The sequence below is a fragment of the Nothoprocta perdicaria genome, unplaced genomic scaffold (assembly GCF_003342845.1).
Source record: "Nothoprocta perdicaria isolate Ctin4 unplaced genomic scaffold, notPer1 scaffold_72, whole genome shotgun sequence".
In the NCBI taxonomy this organism is placed as follows: domain Eukaryota; kingdom Metazoa; phylum Chordata; class Aves; order Tinamiformes; family Tinamidae; genus Nothoprocta; species Nothoprocta perdicaria.
In genome coordinates this window covers 1,691,484-1,709,511 of record NW_020455999.1, presented here as the reverse complement: position 1 = coordinate 1,709,511, position 18,028 = coordinate 1,691,484, and the positions used below count along the sequence as shown (strand labels likewise).

The following is an 18,028-nucleotide window of genomic DNA, read 5'->3' as shown; positions in this document are numbered from 1 at the left end:
GCTTAGCCAAGCTGCTTTCCCCTTCCTGTTTTCTCTGGAGTGCTGCAGCATCAGATGATAAATAATAAATGAGGTTTTCGTTCCCAGAAAGGGTTTCCGGGCTGCAGCTGGCAAATCTACCAGCTTTTAGCCAGAAATGGGATCCTGGAGCCACAGGGAGCCCCAAACATCCTATTCCTGCCATCACCGAGCCATCAACATGACATCTGCCTATGGATGCACATGTCCCAGACCCTAGTGCTCATTTGAACACTGGTTTCCACTAAGGCCCATGTTGCACAGGATGTATTTTATTAAAAAAAATTATGTTTAAAGCCCTTCTATCAATCCAAAATCACACAGAAGAGATGTCGCAGTCAATAATCCTTGTTTGTCCATGCTCTTCATGGAGGATCAAAACACAACCCAGCGAGCTTCACTACATCTCCAGGCCCTGCAAAAAAAAAATGAAAATAAATAAAAAGGCCAGTGAGGCAAGCGGAGGGAGCTGCACTGCCAGAGCTGCTGCTGCCCAAGACCCAAGAGCCGCTGGCCCTTCCCTTCCCTTCCCTTCCCTTCCCTTCCCTTCCCTTCCCTTCCCTTCCCTTCCCTTCCCTTCCCTTCTTCCCGCGCGGCGGCCGTTACGCGCGAGGCGGCGGCCGTTACGAGGGCGCCGAGCGGCCGTTGCGCCGTGAGGCGGCGGCCGTTACGCGCAGGGCGGGCGGCGGTTGCGCCGTGGGGCGGCGAGGGGCGGGCGCTCGCAGCGCGGCCGCGCGTTCGCCTCGCTGCCGCGGGGCCATGAGCTTGGCGCGCTGAGCGGGCAGAGCCGCGACGATGACGGTGGATTTCGAGGAGTGCATCAAGGACTCGCCCCGGTTCCGGTAAGCGCCGCCGCTCGCCGGCTCCCCACACGCCGCGCGGGGGGCGCCCCGCGGACCCGCCGCCTCTCCCCGGGGCGGGGGGGGGTCCGGGCTGCTCCCGGTACCGGCTCCCCCAGCCCAGCGCCGCCGCTGCCGCCCCCCCTTCCCCGGGCATCCCGCCCTGCTGCCCCCGGCTCTTTCAAAAACGCGAAATTGCCAAATTGGCCCCCAGGAGCCTCCCGCGGTCACGTCCCCGGCCCCGCAAGCCGCCTCGCCCCGCGGGGATCAGCGTTTGCGCCACCCGATGAGCCGCTGCTAAGAAATATTATTATTTTCCATGCCGTCACATCGCCGTCTCTTGGAGGGGTTTGTGGGTTTTGTTTTTTTCATTCTTTGCCTTGAAGGAATCCAGGCTCTGCAAACAAAGACGCTGTCCTGGCCGTGCTGCGCTTCAGTCTGCCCATTTCATAGCATTTAATTCTGGTCTTTTCACAAACGCCCAGGGCAGGAGAGGAGGCTCCGCAGCCCGGGCGCTCCCGGCGTGTCCCGGTGTCACCGTCGGAGCCTCCATAGCCGAGAGGCTCCAGGTGCTCTCGATGGGGACGGACAATGGGCAGCAGAGGCGCGTTGGGCGCTCGCGTGTGCAGCCCAAACTGCTCTCAGGGGTTCTCTCCCTGCGGGCGTTTCTTGCTGGTCGCCTTCCCTCAAAACCTTGTGCTTTTTTGGTTGATTAAATGCAGCGTTTATGCATATTCCTGCAAATGCAWTCAGCGGTAACTTCCTGGCGTGCGAGGTGCCTTTGGGGAGCTGCGGTGTCTGTTTCTGCCCAGAGCGCTTCGTGTTTTGTGGGGGATCCTGTGCACATGTGGGTGACATAAGTACCGGTGCAAGGGCATCTTCTGGAGGCTTTTTCCCGGTATATGAGACCCTATGTGTGCCCGACAGCATGACGGGGTTATAGAAAGGCTTCTCTCTCCCCTTTGTGCTTTAATTTTAGGTTAGTGCCAAGATGCTGCTTGTGTGTGTTCCAAAGCTGGTGCTGAAATTATAGTGCCCAGTGCCATGCGAGATGCTGGGCTGGTCTCAGGTCCTCCTGTTCCGTGCTGGGATCGGGGAGCTTTTGGTGCCGCAAAAGTCCGATGCACGGACAGGCTGCAGAAGGTCCCAGGCTCCTTCTTAAACCTGCTGCTTAGTATTGATTACACTTTGATTTCTTTTATATCTGTCATTCCACGCTGCTGTGCTGCAGAGCCTGAGAGCTGCTCTGTGGCAGCCTTCCAGAGCAGTGACTTCAGTGGCCAGATGTCTTCTTCCACATGGCAGTGACCCTTTTCCTGGTGACGTCAAGATTGATTGATATGTTTATTTATTTATTTTGCCTTTGGTGTGTGTGGGCTCCAGGCCAGTGTCTCAGCGTGCAGGCAGCATCCTTTCTGCTCGAAAGCAAAGGATCCTCCGAGCGCTCTGTTGGACTGCTACCAAAAAGCACTTCTTTAAGTGTGGAATTATGAACTATTTCCCAAGAGACTGAACGCAGTCTGCCTAGTATGGGGAGAGCAAGAGATTGGCCTGGAGAAATAAGGCTGCCTATTTCAATAGGGCAACATTAAAGGGATATGTAAACCTCTYGAACCTTAAGCAGTGCAAAAATTCGAGTATTTTCAGGCTCCTGGCAAAAAATAAATAGAAGTCTTCTGATTCTTTCCACGGGTGTAGATTTTATCCTTTGTTGTATACTTTTCTTCCCCCTAGCTCTTTAATTCGTTCTTGTATTTTAATTTCTTGTTTGTAATACAAGAGAATCCTGAGATGCCGACAAGGGCCAGGCCTTCCTCCAGAGCACGTGGCATGGATGCTTGCTAACACATCCATAAACCTTCACAGCTATAAAGAATCAAAGAATGCATAAACAAAACTATATATAAAAGTATAAATAAATGTGAGGTGGAATAAGGTAGCATATAATCCTTTCTCGGCAGAAACTGAGACAGCAGTAGATAAAGTAACTTGTCTCTTGCCATAGAAAGGGTGTGTGGAAAAAGCAAAGCCTGATTCCGGCTTTCCCTTCCCAGGCCCCTTGCTAACAGATCACCCTTCCTTTCCTGCTGGCACCCAACATGGTGCTGGGGCCGTTTGCTCTTCCCAATTAACAGTTATGTGGTTTTTGCAATTGGTTTATTCCGCTCAATTGGAGAAAACCAATAGTTTTCATGTTGTTACGCACAGAGGGAGAAGAAGAAAACCAAAAACTATCGCACAGAAGATCTGAGTAGACATAAACACACGCTCTGTGTGGCATCCTATAACAGGGCTGCCAAACCAGTCTAGTTCAGCAATCAAATCGAATTACGTGTCAAAGATCTCCCTGCCGATGCTTGGGGGACACTCGATCCGTCATCGCTCCCTGCTTTCTTGGGAGCAACATTGCAAAGAACGTTCCATCCTCTGTTTTTTTTTGGGGAAAGGGGGTTCATTACTTAAATATGTGCAGATCTTCAGGTGAACCTCCCTTCTGTTAGGTGTCTTGTAGAGACACGCATAGTCGGTTCCAGTAAACAAATGTAATTACCTGGAAAGACCAGTTTGAGGGTATTTGACTGCCATCCCCAATAGATGTTGTGGTTTTCATCTCCCCGACACGCAGAGCCTTCTGTTTACCCAGCAGCTGTGCGGGAAATCTAGGAATCCATCCCTGCCTTGTTCCTGGCATGCTCGGAAGCCGGTGGTCTGGAGTGGCACCAAGGAGCTCTCCTTGGCAAGGAGCGCTGTGAGGCAGCAGTGTGGGATGAGGGACTATGGGGAATTTGGGAAGCCCTGGGGCGCCCTGCCAGTGCTCGGGGCAGCCCCCTCCTTGCTCCCCACTGGTACCGAGGGCCGGGCTGGGAGTCTTGGCTCATTTGGGCTTAAGGTGCCCGCGAGGAACAGCAGGGCTGAATGGTAGGGGTGATACCTGCTGTAAGGGCTCTGTGGCATGTGCAAAACCCCAATTGCCTCTGTGGTAATGCCCACAAGGAGGGAAAGAAGCGCTTAGCTCCACAACTAACAGTGTAACTGCACCTCTTGCTGCTCGCTGGCGGTGTTGACCCGAGCGCGGTGAGATCAGGGCTACCTGCTGCAGAACAGGCAGCGGGATGAGCTGTGTCCAGGTGCTTGTGTCCTCATGAGGGGACCTTGAACCATCTGTGACCCTCGGGAGCAGCCTCCCTTCCTGTCCATCCAGTGCTGAGGCCATTGAGGAGCCTCTGTGCGGCTCGGAAGGAAAGGGAACCCTGCAGTTAAGAAACAGGCTGCGTGAGGCCATGTAGGTGCCAGCGTTTGTGCCCAGAGCTGGGGGCTCTACATCTAAAAGACAGATCAGAAAATGTTTTGGGAGTCATGCTGGGTGTTTCCAATAGAAAGGAAGAGTTGGAGATAATTAATCAAACTGATCTTGCTGAGTCTGATAACAGACCGAATTAGACAAGTTTAAAACCAGCATAACCAGTTTTAATGCATTTATGCTGTGTGAACTGACGTGAGCAGAGGCCTCCACAGAAAAGCTCCCGTGGCTTCTGRGTGGTTTTCAACCCGTGTCAGCTGATACTGCCTATCTCTGACATGCAGTTTGGTGTAAACCAAGTTTATTAGCCGGGGTTACTTAAAAGCAAATTTAAATCACATCCAAAACAGCCAGAGAGAGTCCTCAATCATTTAATTAAACCAATTTAATAAAAGGAGCACATACATTGATTTGAGGCTGGTTTTTGTTACACAAGGGTTCTTATATAAGCAAAATTCCTGATACTAATTGCAGTAGCATGGAGATATGCCTACACAGAAAGCTTCTTTCTGAATCAGAGATTAATGAATACAGCTACCCTCGCTGGCTGGGTGAGTTGCACGGGGAGAGGATATTATCAGAGAAGTGGTGTGATATTATCTAGCCCAGCCGTAAAACCCGCCTTTGTTCATTCTATTTCCCATCTTTTTGTCACTGCGCTTCTGAAGCCACGGGCCCTGAAGCATGTAAAAGAAAAGGCAGTAACGTCACCATATAATTGCTTTCTGTCACAGTGGCAGCTGTGCGGTGCTCTCCCGGTTACAGCGGCCCATCCAGCCCCAAGGTATCYGCACCTGAGCGGCAACTCGAAGCCCTGAGACCTTGCTGCTTCTCCTGGCCTGCAGCCTCGCTTTTTCTTTTGGTATCGTTATAAATTAAGTCCAAATCATTAACACAGAACCAAATGTGTGTTTTCCTGATGCTCCCCTGGGGCTGGGCATAGGAGTAGAGTATAGTGTAGGCAACAGCTAGAACCAAAGGTATTTATTACAGTGGGTGAAAGGGAAGGTGGCACAACTCATGGGTGGCACATCCCAGAGTGAAGTGCTCATTCGTTCCTTAAATAAGCATAAAGTGGCACAGTCTAAACAGATTATATAATAGCAGCGAGTGAGATAATCCCTTCCCTGCATACCCGCGCTGCTGCTTCACGCTACAGCAAGGCTTAATGACTGCGATACTCCTTTATTAAAAGCTACCACTAACAGAATCAGTATGTGTATATGTGGAATTGCATAAATGCACATATAATTATTTTGAGGAATGCTGCTATCTGAGCACGACGCGTTTTGCTCCTGCTCCGTTCCAGCATCAGGGATGATGTTTCTTGCCAGAATACTACCCCTTTGTCCTCTGTGATAAACCCTCTTTTTGGCAGGAAATCCGGATTTATCCCCCTGGCTGTGACCTCGCCCCAGGAAACAACCGCCGTGACAGCATGGAGACAGAGGGAGGCCTCCCTTCCTCCCCCTGCKCTTCCTCCCCACTTCCAGGCTTTTCCTGCTCCGGCTGCAGGCTGGCGCTTTGCACCCGCTTTGCAGAGAAGGGGCTGTTCGAAGGCTGCAGGAAGAGGAAGGATGGCTTTTTTGGAAAGATGTTTGCCTCAAGTGTTCAAAGTCTTTAATGAATCCACTTTGGCCAGAGAGAGGTTAGGGATTTGCGATAACGGGAGCTCTCGCTGGCTCATCTGMATTCAGACCTAATGCACAAAGTAGAGGGCAAGGCCACTGTGAGCYGCCAGACCGAAGCACTGAGCAAGGCCCCAGGCTGGTATCTCGGTTGTGTCGATGGGAAGGGAAAAGGCTCCCCTTGGAGCAGCTCGGAGCGTCAGGCATCACGGACCTTAACCTCCCTGTGCTCCCCACAGTTACCCGGGGTTTGACATTACAGCTTGTGCTAGAGGCCGCAGGACGAGTCCTTGCCTCAAGAGCAAACAAACCAACCAACAAAAACAACCCAAGCGGCTCCCAGGCCCCAGCTTCCTCCCAGCCCTCGCTTTCCAACTTGACTCTCTTTGGTAGGAGGAAATTAATGGCTAGTTTTGCTTGCTGCCTTGTTACCAGAAKGGAGCACACACTGGTCCTTCCCCGTTCTCTACTGGTTAAGTGTGTAGATGTTATGTAGACATTTTTCCCTAAAACAGTGCAAAGATGTGCAAAAATGTCTTCTTGTGTGATGCAGTGCACAGGCCCAGCCTGGCCGGGAAAGGAAAAGGGCTTTGTGTGGAAGCTCTGCAAACAGAACATCCTGTGTTGGAACTGAGGAGAACTAGCTGGAATCCGGGAGAGGGAAGAGAGGGAAACAAAGGTTTGCTTGAAAAAACATTCATTTTTACTCCTGGCAGCACTGGTTCTGTTGTCCTTCCCACTGATTCCCCTTTCCCGATTGTCGGTGACTGAGACAATAATCCTGGACATGAGAAATAATCCTCTAACTTAATTCCCCAACCTCAGGCACATGCTGACAGTCCTGCTCCCTCCAGAGCACAGGGAGAGGTAGTCAGACCTAGAAAAACGGGGCCATAACAACCCATGAAAGTAATAAATAATACCGGGGAATAAGTAGTGTCTCGGCATGCAGTAATCACAGAGCAGCCCCTGCTGTTTTTATTTCCCTCCGCAAGCCTTGCTGCAGGCAGCAGAGAGGGGCAGCCTGAACGGGAAGACCTTGCCAGCCTGCTAGGGAAGAGCCGTGTGTCCCACTGGTGTCTCTTTACAGGAGGGAAAAAGCAGAAACAACGGTTGTTTTGTGGTGCTAGGAGATGCAAGAGGTATTTGGCACTGCTGGGCAGGCAGTGCCTGGGGTGAGGGAAGGGGCAAGGACCCTCCCTTGTCCCCCACGGGTCACCCAGCACTTTGCTGCAGGAGAGGGCAGGACCTTGGCTGAGCTTTGGTAGGCAGCAACACAGGAAAGGCCTCCCAGATGAAGAGRAAAGGAGCAGAGGGGTTGGGGAGCTCTGGTGCCGAGCCAAGGCCCAGGGGAGAGAGAGGAAGGGGGCAAAAAAAGGAAGAAACAAGAAGCCTTCAGTGCTGAAAGAGACTCCTGCCAGGGGAGGCTGGACGGAGCGAGACTCTGGACCACAGGAAGTCTCCACAAAAGCTCCGGGAACCCGGCCAGCCCTGGGCGCCCACATGATGCCGGGGTCGAGCAGGGAGAGACTGAAGCAGRATTTTTGATAAATTAATTTTACCTTGAAAAGAAATGCAAACAAACGCCATGTGAGGAGAGGCCTGCCTGCATAAAGATTCCTTCCTCTGCTCAGAAGAGAAAATTCCCATATTGTTACTGGCCTACAGTTTCCTTATTGCCACTGTGGATCTCAGTACCTAAGACTCAGGCAGAGAAATGCTTTTTGGTGAGAACACAAGGCATGTGTGCTCTAAAGTCATGCAGCGAGCTGAATCAAAGTGTGAGGGAAGGGAAGAGAAGCATCATCTGCGGGGAGGCGCAAATAACCCACCTGCCAAGGGCTTGGGTTTTGAAGCCTTGCTTAAAAGTGCCAGTTGGCAGGTTGTGCAACAGAATCTGCCAGATCTGAGCTGGAAGTGTTTATATAAATATACATATATATAAATATATATATGTATGTATATGTATCTATTTGTTAGGAGGGAAGGAGAAGGGCAAGCTTCCCCGTTTTGCTGCCGCGTTCAGCCTCGTTTGGAAGCTACGTAGGCTCAGCTTGGAGGTGCAGGTAATAAGCTGAGCTCGCCGAGCTGCCCTGCAGCCAGATGTCCCCAGTGGGTGTTTCAGCAYCGGTTCCTCTCGCAGCCCCTCAGTGTCAGTGCACACGGCTGGCCCCCGAAGCGCGCGGCATGGACCATCCATCACTTGAAGGTGCTCTGCTTGGTGTGTTAGCTGAGAAATGGCCTTTCGTGAATTGTAGAGGGTGAGAACAATGTTGGACAGGAGCTGAGTATAGCCCTGGCTGCTCTGGCAAGCAGATATCCCCCTGCCATCCTCCGAGAGATACGGTCAGCTCTGATTTACTGTTGGGCTGCAGAATAACTGAGAGGTAAATGTTCCTCATGGCTTTTACCATAGGTTACATAGACACCTGCCTTCTGCTGATCTGCACTACTGAGAGGGCTGTGCAGACTGGAGACTCTACCCTAGGGAAGGCTTTGGCTAGATATTAATATACTAATTTAAAGTCAACAGAACGCCATGCAACCAAAAAGCAAGATCCCAAAGGTACCCTAGGATGTATGGGGAGATCATTTCCATGTCCCTTATGCTGGCGGAGCTTCTGCTCTTTCACTTCAGTTCCTCTCTGCAGGTACCTATCTCGTGCTCCCAGGATCAAAAAGCGTCGTCTCTGCCTCCCACATCTGCACCGTGGCTGTAGCCAGCTGTGGACAGACTTTAGTCAAGATTAGAAAAACAGCTTATTCCATTATCCCGGAGCAAAAATGGGAGCCTCCGAACGCTAAGAACACGTCTTCTATTGCCATTTTCTGCATTAAACAATTGGTGCAGTTTATCCCAAAGACAGATGCATTTTAATGATGAGCAAAATCCCCTCCCCACTTCTTATCTCACAAGAGTGAGAGGAAAGGAATTACTCTCTATGAAGCAGAATGAGACCCTCAGATAAAGGAAAAAAAGCAATTCACTTTTTTTTYCCCTCCTTTTAAAGTGACTTAAATTTGAGTGGCTTTAGAATTACTCGCATAATCTGTTTTTACCCAGGTTTATCCCACTTATTCAAGACACAGCTTAGATCTAAATTTGAGCCAGCAGTTTCCACAGGGAGGCGATCAGCAGGGCTGCAGGAAATAGAGTACTCTGTGGTTCATTGAAAAGGGAGGGAAGAAAAGCACAGTTCTCCCTTATGAAAGGAGAGCACAGGTGGGTCAGACCAAGCTTGGAATTAGCATGACACTTCTATAGAGATTTACAGAGTAAATCTCAACCTAATACACTTTGTCCCGAGGCASGAGTCACCTTTCAGGGAAGCAGATCCTCGCTGCACTCAGGCTGCAGAGTTCTTCAGCCTGAAGCCCTGTTGTCAGGGTCGAAGGGGGAACAGTTCAGGTCGGGGTGCAAGGGCAGGGACCCTTGCTGGTAATTAACTTATTACCCTGGTTGCTCACGTCAAGGAGGCGGAGCTGTAACCAGCTCTTTGCCTCACAAAACTGAACCCACCGCAGTTTCCTGTGTTGTCAAACAAACAAAAGGAGATGCCAAGGCTGCATTGGGCCACCCTGCGCCGGAGGAGGGTGCTTTGCTTATTTAACTGACCAGAGACCAACAGGGCAGGTACCAGGAGCAGCAGTGTAGCATCCTCCTCCCTCCCCTTGGCTTCTGGGTTATATAGCTATATGATATTTCTATGTGTGTGTATATATGTATATTCTCTTGAAAAAGGAAGGACTTTTAGTACTCCTAGCCCTTGATTTCCCTTCAGTCTCCCTCTCTGGTGCAGGCCAGGGCGGACATGTGTGTTGTTAGCGCTGACCCTCTGCTCCGTTCCAGCAGGTTCCCTGCTCCCTTTCCCAGCCCCTCAGCCCAGCCTGATGTTTGCCCTTCTCCAGGTTCTCTCTGGGTGCTTGTACTCTGATTTATTGTTTCCTGTGGGCTCCAAGGAATGTGAGGCAGGAGCAGGGCTCTGCTTCGTCACTTGTGAGCAGAAAGGGAAGCAGATTAGCAGCAGCAGGTACTGGTTTCTGTTCAGGTCTGCAGGCTGAGAGCGAAGCTTTAGGAAGGAGCAGAGCGACCCGATGGCAACTGGCCAGAGATCCCCAGTGCTGYAGAGGCACTCGAAGGGCAGCGAGCTACAGAGCGCTCTGAAATCACTGCATCCACCCTCCCCATTTAGCAACAGTGCCGGCATGGGTTTGCGCTCATCTGACACAACAAGCAGCATCTACTTCTCATTCCACAGGATTTTTATTTTAGATTAACCTGAGYGTGCAGAAATCTTCTGCACAATGGAGCGGTGGCCACTGTAAAGACTTGGCGAGCGAGCGGTGTGAACCTTCCCATCTGCAGCAGATCTGGGAGCAAAGCAGCCACTGCACACAGGGAGCGTTAGGAACGGGAAGAGCACGGAAWCCAGGCGGCAGGGTGATGTTGCTGCATATCCCCCAGGAATAGGTGGTGTTTTTGCAGTGCTGTGGGGCTGTCTGTGTGTCTGCAATGGAGATGGGATGGTTAGTGCTTGAGCATTAACTTGTGAGATAGTCCAGCAACAGCCAGGTGGGAGCCCCTGTGCTTCCTGGCTGKTCTTGGTGCCTTTGGGATTGGTTGGCGTGTCGCAGCTCCCGGCTCCGAGGACGTTTCTGCCAGTTGTTTTCCGAGTGCGGCCCGTGTGATCTCAGTGATGGAGAATCCAGGGCAGTGGCTTGGCCCTGACTCAGCCTCAAATCAGACCCAGGCGCCTCCTCCCCRCGCGAGCCGCGGCGCCCTGGCCCGTTTCGCCCCGCGACGTCTCCCTCGGGGCTCGGCAGCCTCTTCTCCCGTGGCCGCGGAAGGGAGGCTGCAGGCGATGCCTGCGCCGTGCGGCACCCATCCCAGCGACCCGGCAGAGCCTTTGGGCTTCCTGCCTGCTCGGCAAGTGTGGGGAGTTCCTGCACTTGGGGTCTCCATGGCTTCCCCTGTGAGATGTTCATCAGGCAACCTGCCTGCAGCAGAGGCCAGGAACTCCTCCCTTGCCGGGACTCCAAAAGCCAGACCTCTTTTTTTTTTTTTTTCTGATTACCTTTTATTTTTTAGCAGAGCTTTTGAATTATACTTATCTGGCAGGCAGTACAGARAACTGTATGAGGAATCAGGAGGAGTATTTTCCTGACCTTATATTTAGCTTTTGTTGGGTCGCATTAGCTCTCCGTGCTGCTGTTTACTTCTTTTCTTCTTTAGCTGTCTTATCTACTGAAAGGAGATGTCATTGTATAATATCAAATATACTACAGGAGGTTCAAGGCTCTTGGATAATACAGTTGCCAGTGCAGATAATATCAACCATAGTGTCTTTTTCTCTCCTTAGTTTTCCATGGGTGTGTCATCTATATGTATTTTGTAAGCATTAATTAGTATCCAAAATGAGTACAGAAAAACATAGCCCCTGGCTTGACTAGTCATGTAAGGATATTAATAACCACGCACACAAAGGAAATGATTAGGGAATAGGCAGAGTTCCTAACGAAGGCGTCTTCCCCGTTCACGGGAGGGAGGCTGTGAAATCTTCAGCTTGCCAGCCCTTATTACAGGAATCGGTTTGCAGCCCTGGTTGCAAAATGCAGAAATGAAAAATCGGTCACTGAAATCCCTGTGATCCGAATTCCACAGTCATTTCTCATTTTGAAAACTGCCATTCCACTTCCAGCAGGGTTCAATTTTTCTCAGTTTTGACTAACAGTCCAAAAGCTGGGTTTCAAAGCAGTGGCAGCAGAACATATTGGGCCATCTTTCCCTTTCAGAATGGAATTTTCCCAGTCTCCACATGAAATGCTTCACTTTGATGAACCAGYGCTTCCCACTGCCAAGACCTCCTTTCCAAAAAGACATTTTCCTCCAGGAAATTCCCAACCGGCTCTGATTTGGTGCAGCGGGTGCCCCCCGTGCTGCATGCTGTAGCTTTGGCCCTAGTGGTTTCATGAGCAAAGTGAGCAGCGCAGACCCTGCTCCCCGGCCCTAAGCACCAGGAGCTGCTTCACTGGGCAAGGGCATTTGTTCCAGCACAGCAATTTCCACCACCTAAAGAGCCCGAGAAATTTAAATCAAGCTAAATCAAACAGCGTTGGTCCAGAGGTCTGCATTCAAATTTGCTTTTTAGTCTTAAGTCCTATTGGCTTCTGCAGTGCTAATTAAATATTCTATTTATTAAATAAAAAGATAAATGAGAAGGGTAGATTTGGATTGTGCTTGCACTTGCAGCAATTTGCTGAATGAATTGGACTTGGTGTACAAGGAGGGGATTTAGGCTAGTGGGGTCAGAAGTGAATGCCCTAGCAAAACAGAACATTCACAAGCCCAAATCTCATTCAGACTTGAATTTGCTCTGTGGTTTCCTTGTGAATCAGAGAAGAAAAAGGGTGTGGGAAGAGGGGAGAAAGAGGACATTCAAACCCAGGCTCCAGTCGCGCCCCCTCCCTTCCACATTGGTCATCTAAGAAAGACATTTGTTTCTTCTGGCAAAAAAGAGGAAACCTCTGCAGACCTTSTCCCCTCGGAACTGCTCCGTATTTGCAGTTAAAAGGACATTGCACATGTATGTGTGCCCTGGAAAGAGAAAAAGAAAAACTGTTATCGTCACACTAAAGGACGTATTGTTTTATTTTTTGGCGCTCAGAGTTCACGCTGCGTGAAATACTTTAGATTTAATAACATAAGGGTTTTTTCTGCAATTTCTGAGGTTAATGATTTTAATTATATCAATTACACTTAGCATGCATATAATGCACAGGGTAGCAAAATAGATCCTTGCTAGAGTAGACTTGGCTGACCTTGGTTAGGAGCAGGGTGATGCAGCCTGGGCATGTTCTCCAGAAAATTAGTGTCCAGAGCCAAGCCAAGGCCAGGGGGCCCGGGGGCTGGGGATGTCACACTGTGTGATAGACCTGAGCCGGATTCAGGTCTGGAGAGGAAGCTTTCAATGACCAGCATGTTGTTTTTAATGGCTTGCATGAGCTTAGGCAACAGTCAAAGAGCTTTTAAATCAAATAAGTTCTAAGATATTAACCACAGGTCTTTTAGTGGGGAAAGGCTGGGAGGGCTGGGAAGCAGCCTGTTGTGACAGATATAAAAGGAGGAGGCTAATCAAGGAATACAAAGGCACCTCGGTGACATACTGCCCATTACCCTGGGATCTGGGGCTTGGCTTGTTTTAAACCKCGCTCTGTGGGTAAACCTTTCAATAGGATTATTTGGGAGGCYGCATTAATTAGGGGCTTACGCAGCGAGAGCAGTAGATGCTCTGTCTGTGCCGAAGGGGACTGCTCCTCGTTGGGATTCGGTGCCTGCCTCCATGCTTGGAGCCTGCTCGCTGTAACCAGGGGCTCCTGTGCCAAGGGACCGGTGCATCGGGCAGGGTGGCAGCTGCCTTGTCCCCTCCCTTGTCAACAGAACAGGAACTGGCCCTGGCAAATTTTGGCAAGGCAGAATCAGTGCAACAGATCCGCATTTTACACAGCTTTGGAGAGGGTTTCCTGTGTGCCCGTCGTCTAGGGGAGTCTCAGCTGCCCTCTCTGCAGGTGCAGGGGTGCTCCCTGAAGGCCCCTGCACTGCACTTGGAGGTCAAGTTGYCTCCTAGGGGCTGCCTCCCAAATCCAGGGGGGTTGTGCACAGGATATTCCCAGGGAGCCCGGAGCGGCGCTGGAGACACAACTGGAGTTTCCTCGTTTGGGAAATGCGAGTAAGAGCAGATGGTCCTAATTGTCCCTCCTGGCTTGCAGACGGAACATCTGCGAGCTGCCCTGTCGCTTTGCCACTGCTGTRGATGGTGGTGCTGATGCCGGCAGCTCTGCGGATTTCCCTGATTTGCCACTAACCCGGCACTTCACCCCTGATGGGAGCTCTGGGCAGCAGGGCCAAGGGCACTTTAGGGATAGATTTTGAGGTGGATTTTCCAAATGACTCAGCACGTTGGGCAGAAAAGCTGCTTACAGGTCAATGGGAACCTGTAGCAAAGCAAATGATTTTGAGGGGCTAGAAGGGAGGGTCCAGGGGTGACTGGGGGCTCCAGTGCTGGACAGTGCTGAGAATGTCACCCCTTCCAGCAGCACTGAGCTGGGCTGGGGCCACCGACTCTCCACAGAGAGCAGCCCAGTGAGACTCTGTGTTGGCTTGAGCTCGGGAAATCTCTCCGAGCGGAGAGAATTGCGGAAAGGCGGCCAAGGGGAACACAGCCCCAGTGTCAGGGCACACAACGGGCTTCCTGTGGCCGAGGCCACAGGGACGATATTGTCTGTGGGCTCAAGCGTGCCTGTGTTCCAAMCCCAAGAGCAGCAAATGAGCTCCAAATTCACCGCCAAGGCAGGGGACAAGTCAATGAGAGCGAGATGATGGGCTGTGCATAGAGGCAGCCTGTGCACTTGTCCCTCTGGGGCAGTCTCTTGGGAATGCCTTTGTATCCCAGCACTAGGTTTTAGTAGGCAGTCCCTGCAGCCGCTGTCCAGATCGCTGTGTGCGCTTGTGCATGTGCATGTGTGTGGGAGAGGGGATATTTAGGAGCAAAACAAAGTTTGTTCTTCAGCAATAACCGGGGTAGACTAAACAAAATCTTGCACACATCTGCACTCCGGCAAATGCTGCTCCCCGAGGCAAAGGCTTATGCAGCGCAGCAGAATCCACCTCGCATGTGCCAGGGGCAGTTTCTGATCCCAAGCAATATTTCTGTTGAGTTCTAGTGAGTCCAAGTCCGGTGCCTACCTGCGGTTTACGCTCTGCACTAAAGTGCTTTTTCATGCTAATGCAGGCAAGTGAATGCAAACTGTGATCATCTCCCTGACTCATACCTGCCTTAGCATGAGGCAGCCCAGGTCTTTGATCTGGGCCAGCCAGGGTTCAAGTCTAGCTGCATGTAACTCCCTCATCTGCTTCTTCCCAGGCTTATCTCCAGGTCTTGTTCATCATACGAGCTTTTCCAGTGCAGCTGGTTTCACAAAGATCTTCCTTTGCTCTGATTCCTGTTCAGCAAATGATCCCACTCAGCAAGTTGGGTAACGCATGTGCTTAGTGCTGGGCATGTGCCCCAAACCCCACTGATTTGGGGGGGAATGAAACACAGGTTTAAAATTACGCGTCCGACTGAGTATTTGCTCTTAAATAGCGTTGCTGTTGATTCACATTGCAGCTTTCAGCCAAGGTGAAGGAGACTGCAGGTGGGGCGGGGCTCATGCCCCCCCGTGTACTTTGAGAGGTCCCACGGAACGCGAGAGCCGCGGAGCTCCCGCCGTGTGACTGCGCACAGGGGCTTGGAGGCAGCAAACCAGCGCCGCAGGAGTGACGCCTTGGAAACACGTCTAATGTCTCCTCTCCTGCACGGCCTAGGTGGGAGCCGTGCAGACATGACAGGCACGATCCCAGTCCCGTGGAGATCAGTAACTCACGGGATTTCAGGACTAGAAGCCAATTTGTACTGTGAAAAGTCAGGAAGGAAACCCGTGTTTTCTAGCAATTGGACTTTTCATTAATCTCATTACTGAAAAAGTTATTCTGAAAATGCCACTGGTGACTGGGCCAGATGAGCTTGTTTGGCATGAGCTGAGACCTTTGCTCATGTCAATCCCAGTACTGTCTATAAACCAGCAGCCTTGTCCCAGTCAGCAGCCTGGAATGGGCAGCCTGGCCCCGTTTCAGCCTGTGTCCCGCCATCTGGCTTACATACGTGCTGCCCCTCCAGGATGCGTCTAGGGCTCCCGTGTTCTGGCCCTGGTGAGGGGCTTTGGTTCCTGTTGCTGCTTTGTGGCTGTTATTTGAGGCTGTTGGACCAAAAGGATGGGACACTGGAAGTTCACACTTTGGCAGGTGTAGCTGGACACGCTATAATGATGTAATGAAGGGGAGCTGGATGGAAAGTTCACACCGTTGATATTATTAGTAACATGCAAAAGTCTTTGCACTCAGTTATGAYGAGGTTACGCTAATAGCCCCCTTCAAGGTATCACTTGTTCACCGTGAGGATCAAGGAGCTCATTTCTCCTGCTGGAAAATGAAGTTGGACRTATGTGCTGTGGAATTTCTCCTTCACTTTACGGTCAGGTCACTGCTGACATCGGTCTGTACCACCCTTGGTGGTGGAGCCCAAGTTCACCCTGTGCTGCAATGAGTCACCTGGGCTTTGGAAGCAGTGCTGCCCTTTCCTGGGTACATGTTGAACTGTAAGGGGGTGTCTCTAATGTTTTGCACGTAGCAGACATCCTGCCTTCACTGGAGCAGCAAGGACCTCARTTTGGAGGATGAAACTAAGAGTATCTGCATTCTCCAGTGATGTGCATGCTGCAGAACTAAAAGCCAGAGAGCAGTAGCTTCACTTGTGCCTGTTTCCAGCATAATTACTTGAAATCTAGGTCAGTGTTTGCACTCCCACAAGCATTTATGCTCGGGAAGACTATTGACTTGTCATCACTGGGAGTGTGTTATTGCATCTCTGGCAAACGTGTCGTGATCTGCTCACATTGGCTTTGACCTGGAGATCCTGAGTGTGGCGCAGTTGCCGCTAAGCGGAGGTCGCCGCACAGCTTCGAGCAGGCAGCTCCGTTCTGCAGGTGGGGAGGCCAGGGCAGGGGTRAGGAGCAGCTCCTGTTGACAGGACCGAGAAGGAGGCCAGGGATGGAGGCCAGGACCATGGCCTCCCAGACTCCTGCCCCAGCTCACCGGCATTCCCAGCCTAGTCATGCTCCCCACTCTCGGAAGAAGGTGTTTCAAGGCACGGGAGCTCCATGCAGTCTCTGCAGGAAGCCTCTTCTGCAGAGCTGTGGGTGCAAGAGTGTCACACAACCCAAGAGCCGCATGAACATTGACATTTCCTTTGTGCTGCAGCAGCCAGGGCGGCAGGACCCGCCTCCCCCTCCTTTGCACACAAGCCTCCCATAAGGGGAAGAGTGACAAAGGGACAAGGTGACCAGCTGCATTTCCCAAACTGCCGAGGGTCCCCGGGAAGCACATGGACCCCCTCAGAAGCTTGGATGGGTGAGAGCTGGAGCAGCAAAGAATGTTACCATCATCAGGGTGGAAGGACAAGTGACATTAAGCACCAAGGACACTCACCACTTAAGAAGCCATGAGGCCCCTTGCTGCTTCTCCAGCAGCGCCCTTGATGTCCTGATCCAAACCATTCATTAAATGAGACCCCTCCAAGGATAAGAAGGTTGGAATTTGAGCTGCTTTCAATCTCTGCTGCTGAATGCAGGGAGAGTTTTGCCTTTGCCACAAGGAACGAGAAGTGAAGCTCACACTTCAGGAACTTGCAGCTCCGAAGCAGAATTTAGGTATTACTGCAGTTTTTGGTGTTTTGCCTGAGTTTTAGTCTCGAATTTGTCTTGAACTTGCTGGTGAGGAAGGAGCCAACCCGGGGGCCGGGGAACTCAGCCTCAGCTGAGCAGGGTCCTCGCGTTCCCACCTGGGCCCTACGGCCACCCTACGTGAAGGCCATGAGCGCAGGAGGCTCCGTCCCCGCGCGCCGCGAGCGGCTCGTGCTGACGTGGGGATTTGCCCTCAGCCAGGGCAGCTCTTGGGCTGCCCCTGTGATCCCTGCGGGAGGAGCTCCGGAGCCACCGCGCTTGGGAGCCTGGAGCGGCCGCAGAGTGAGTCAAACGCTGCAGGCTTTTAACGAGCGCTGCGCGTTGCAGCAGGTTGGCCAGCACGGCTGCTTCGTGTCTCGTCTGAGAGAAGCCCGAAGCCGCTGAGCTATCACCTTGAGAAAGCGGCTCCCTAGRCTCCCTTCCAGCCCACGCTCCAGCCCAGGTGGGATTTAATAAGACTCTTCCATTCCTCGACTTCTTCTCCATCTCCTGCATTCCCTGCCAGCTGCCCAGAGATTCCCAGCTGCTGCTTTCTCCCAGCTGGTCCCRTGCTATTTCCTCGAGAAAATGCAAAAAGAGAAAAAAAGCAAGCCATGCAAATCCGGTCCTTGCTTTGAACCGGGGGCCTTGGCGATTCCCGGATCTGGTTGTCATGGATATTGTCACTATGGAGCTGTTGCCATGGTGCTGCCTGCTCACGTTGGCCGAGAGATGCAAAGTTTTATTTTAAGAACGGAGGAGGAACAGTGGGTAGCAGAAGGCAGAGAGGTCTGCAGATAAGTATTTAATGAGGTTACTAGCTGCTTTGGTTTTGATCTTCTAGTAACCAGTGCTGGAATTTTACCACTTCTCAGGTTAAACATCCTGATTTGGGTGTGKTGCAGAGGATAAGGATATGAAGAAGG

At 51.5% G+C, this 18,028-nt stretch overlaps 1 protein-coding gene across 4 annotated transcripts in view; it reads left to right on the top strand.

Annotated features, from left to right (window-relative positions):
* The first annotated feature begins 758 nt into the window (after window positions 1–758).
* ACAP3 (ArfGAP with coiled-coil, ankyrin repeat and PH domains 3) overlaps window positions 759–18,028 on the top strand; it is a 56,590-nt gene continuing 39,320 nt past the window's right edge. For all 4 annotated transcript variants that reach the window (XM_026050970.1, XM_026050969.1, XM_026050967.1 and 1 more), the window contains exon 1: window positions 759–860. In XM_026050970.1, coding sequence (XP_025906755.1) covers window positions 814–860 — 47 coding nt within the window. In that variant the 5' untranslated portion in view covers window positions 759–813. The remainder of the gene's footprint in view (window positions 861–18,028) is intronic.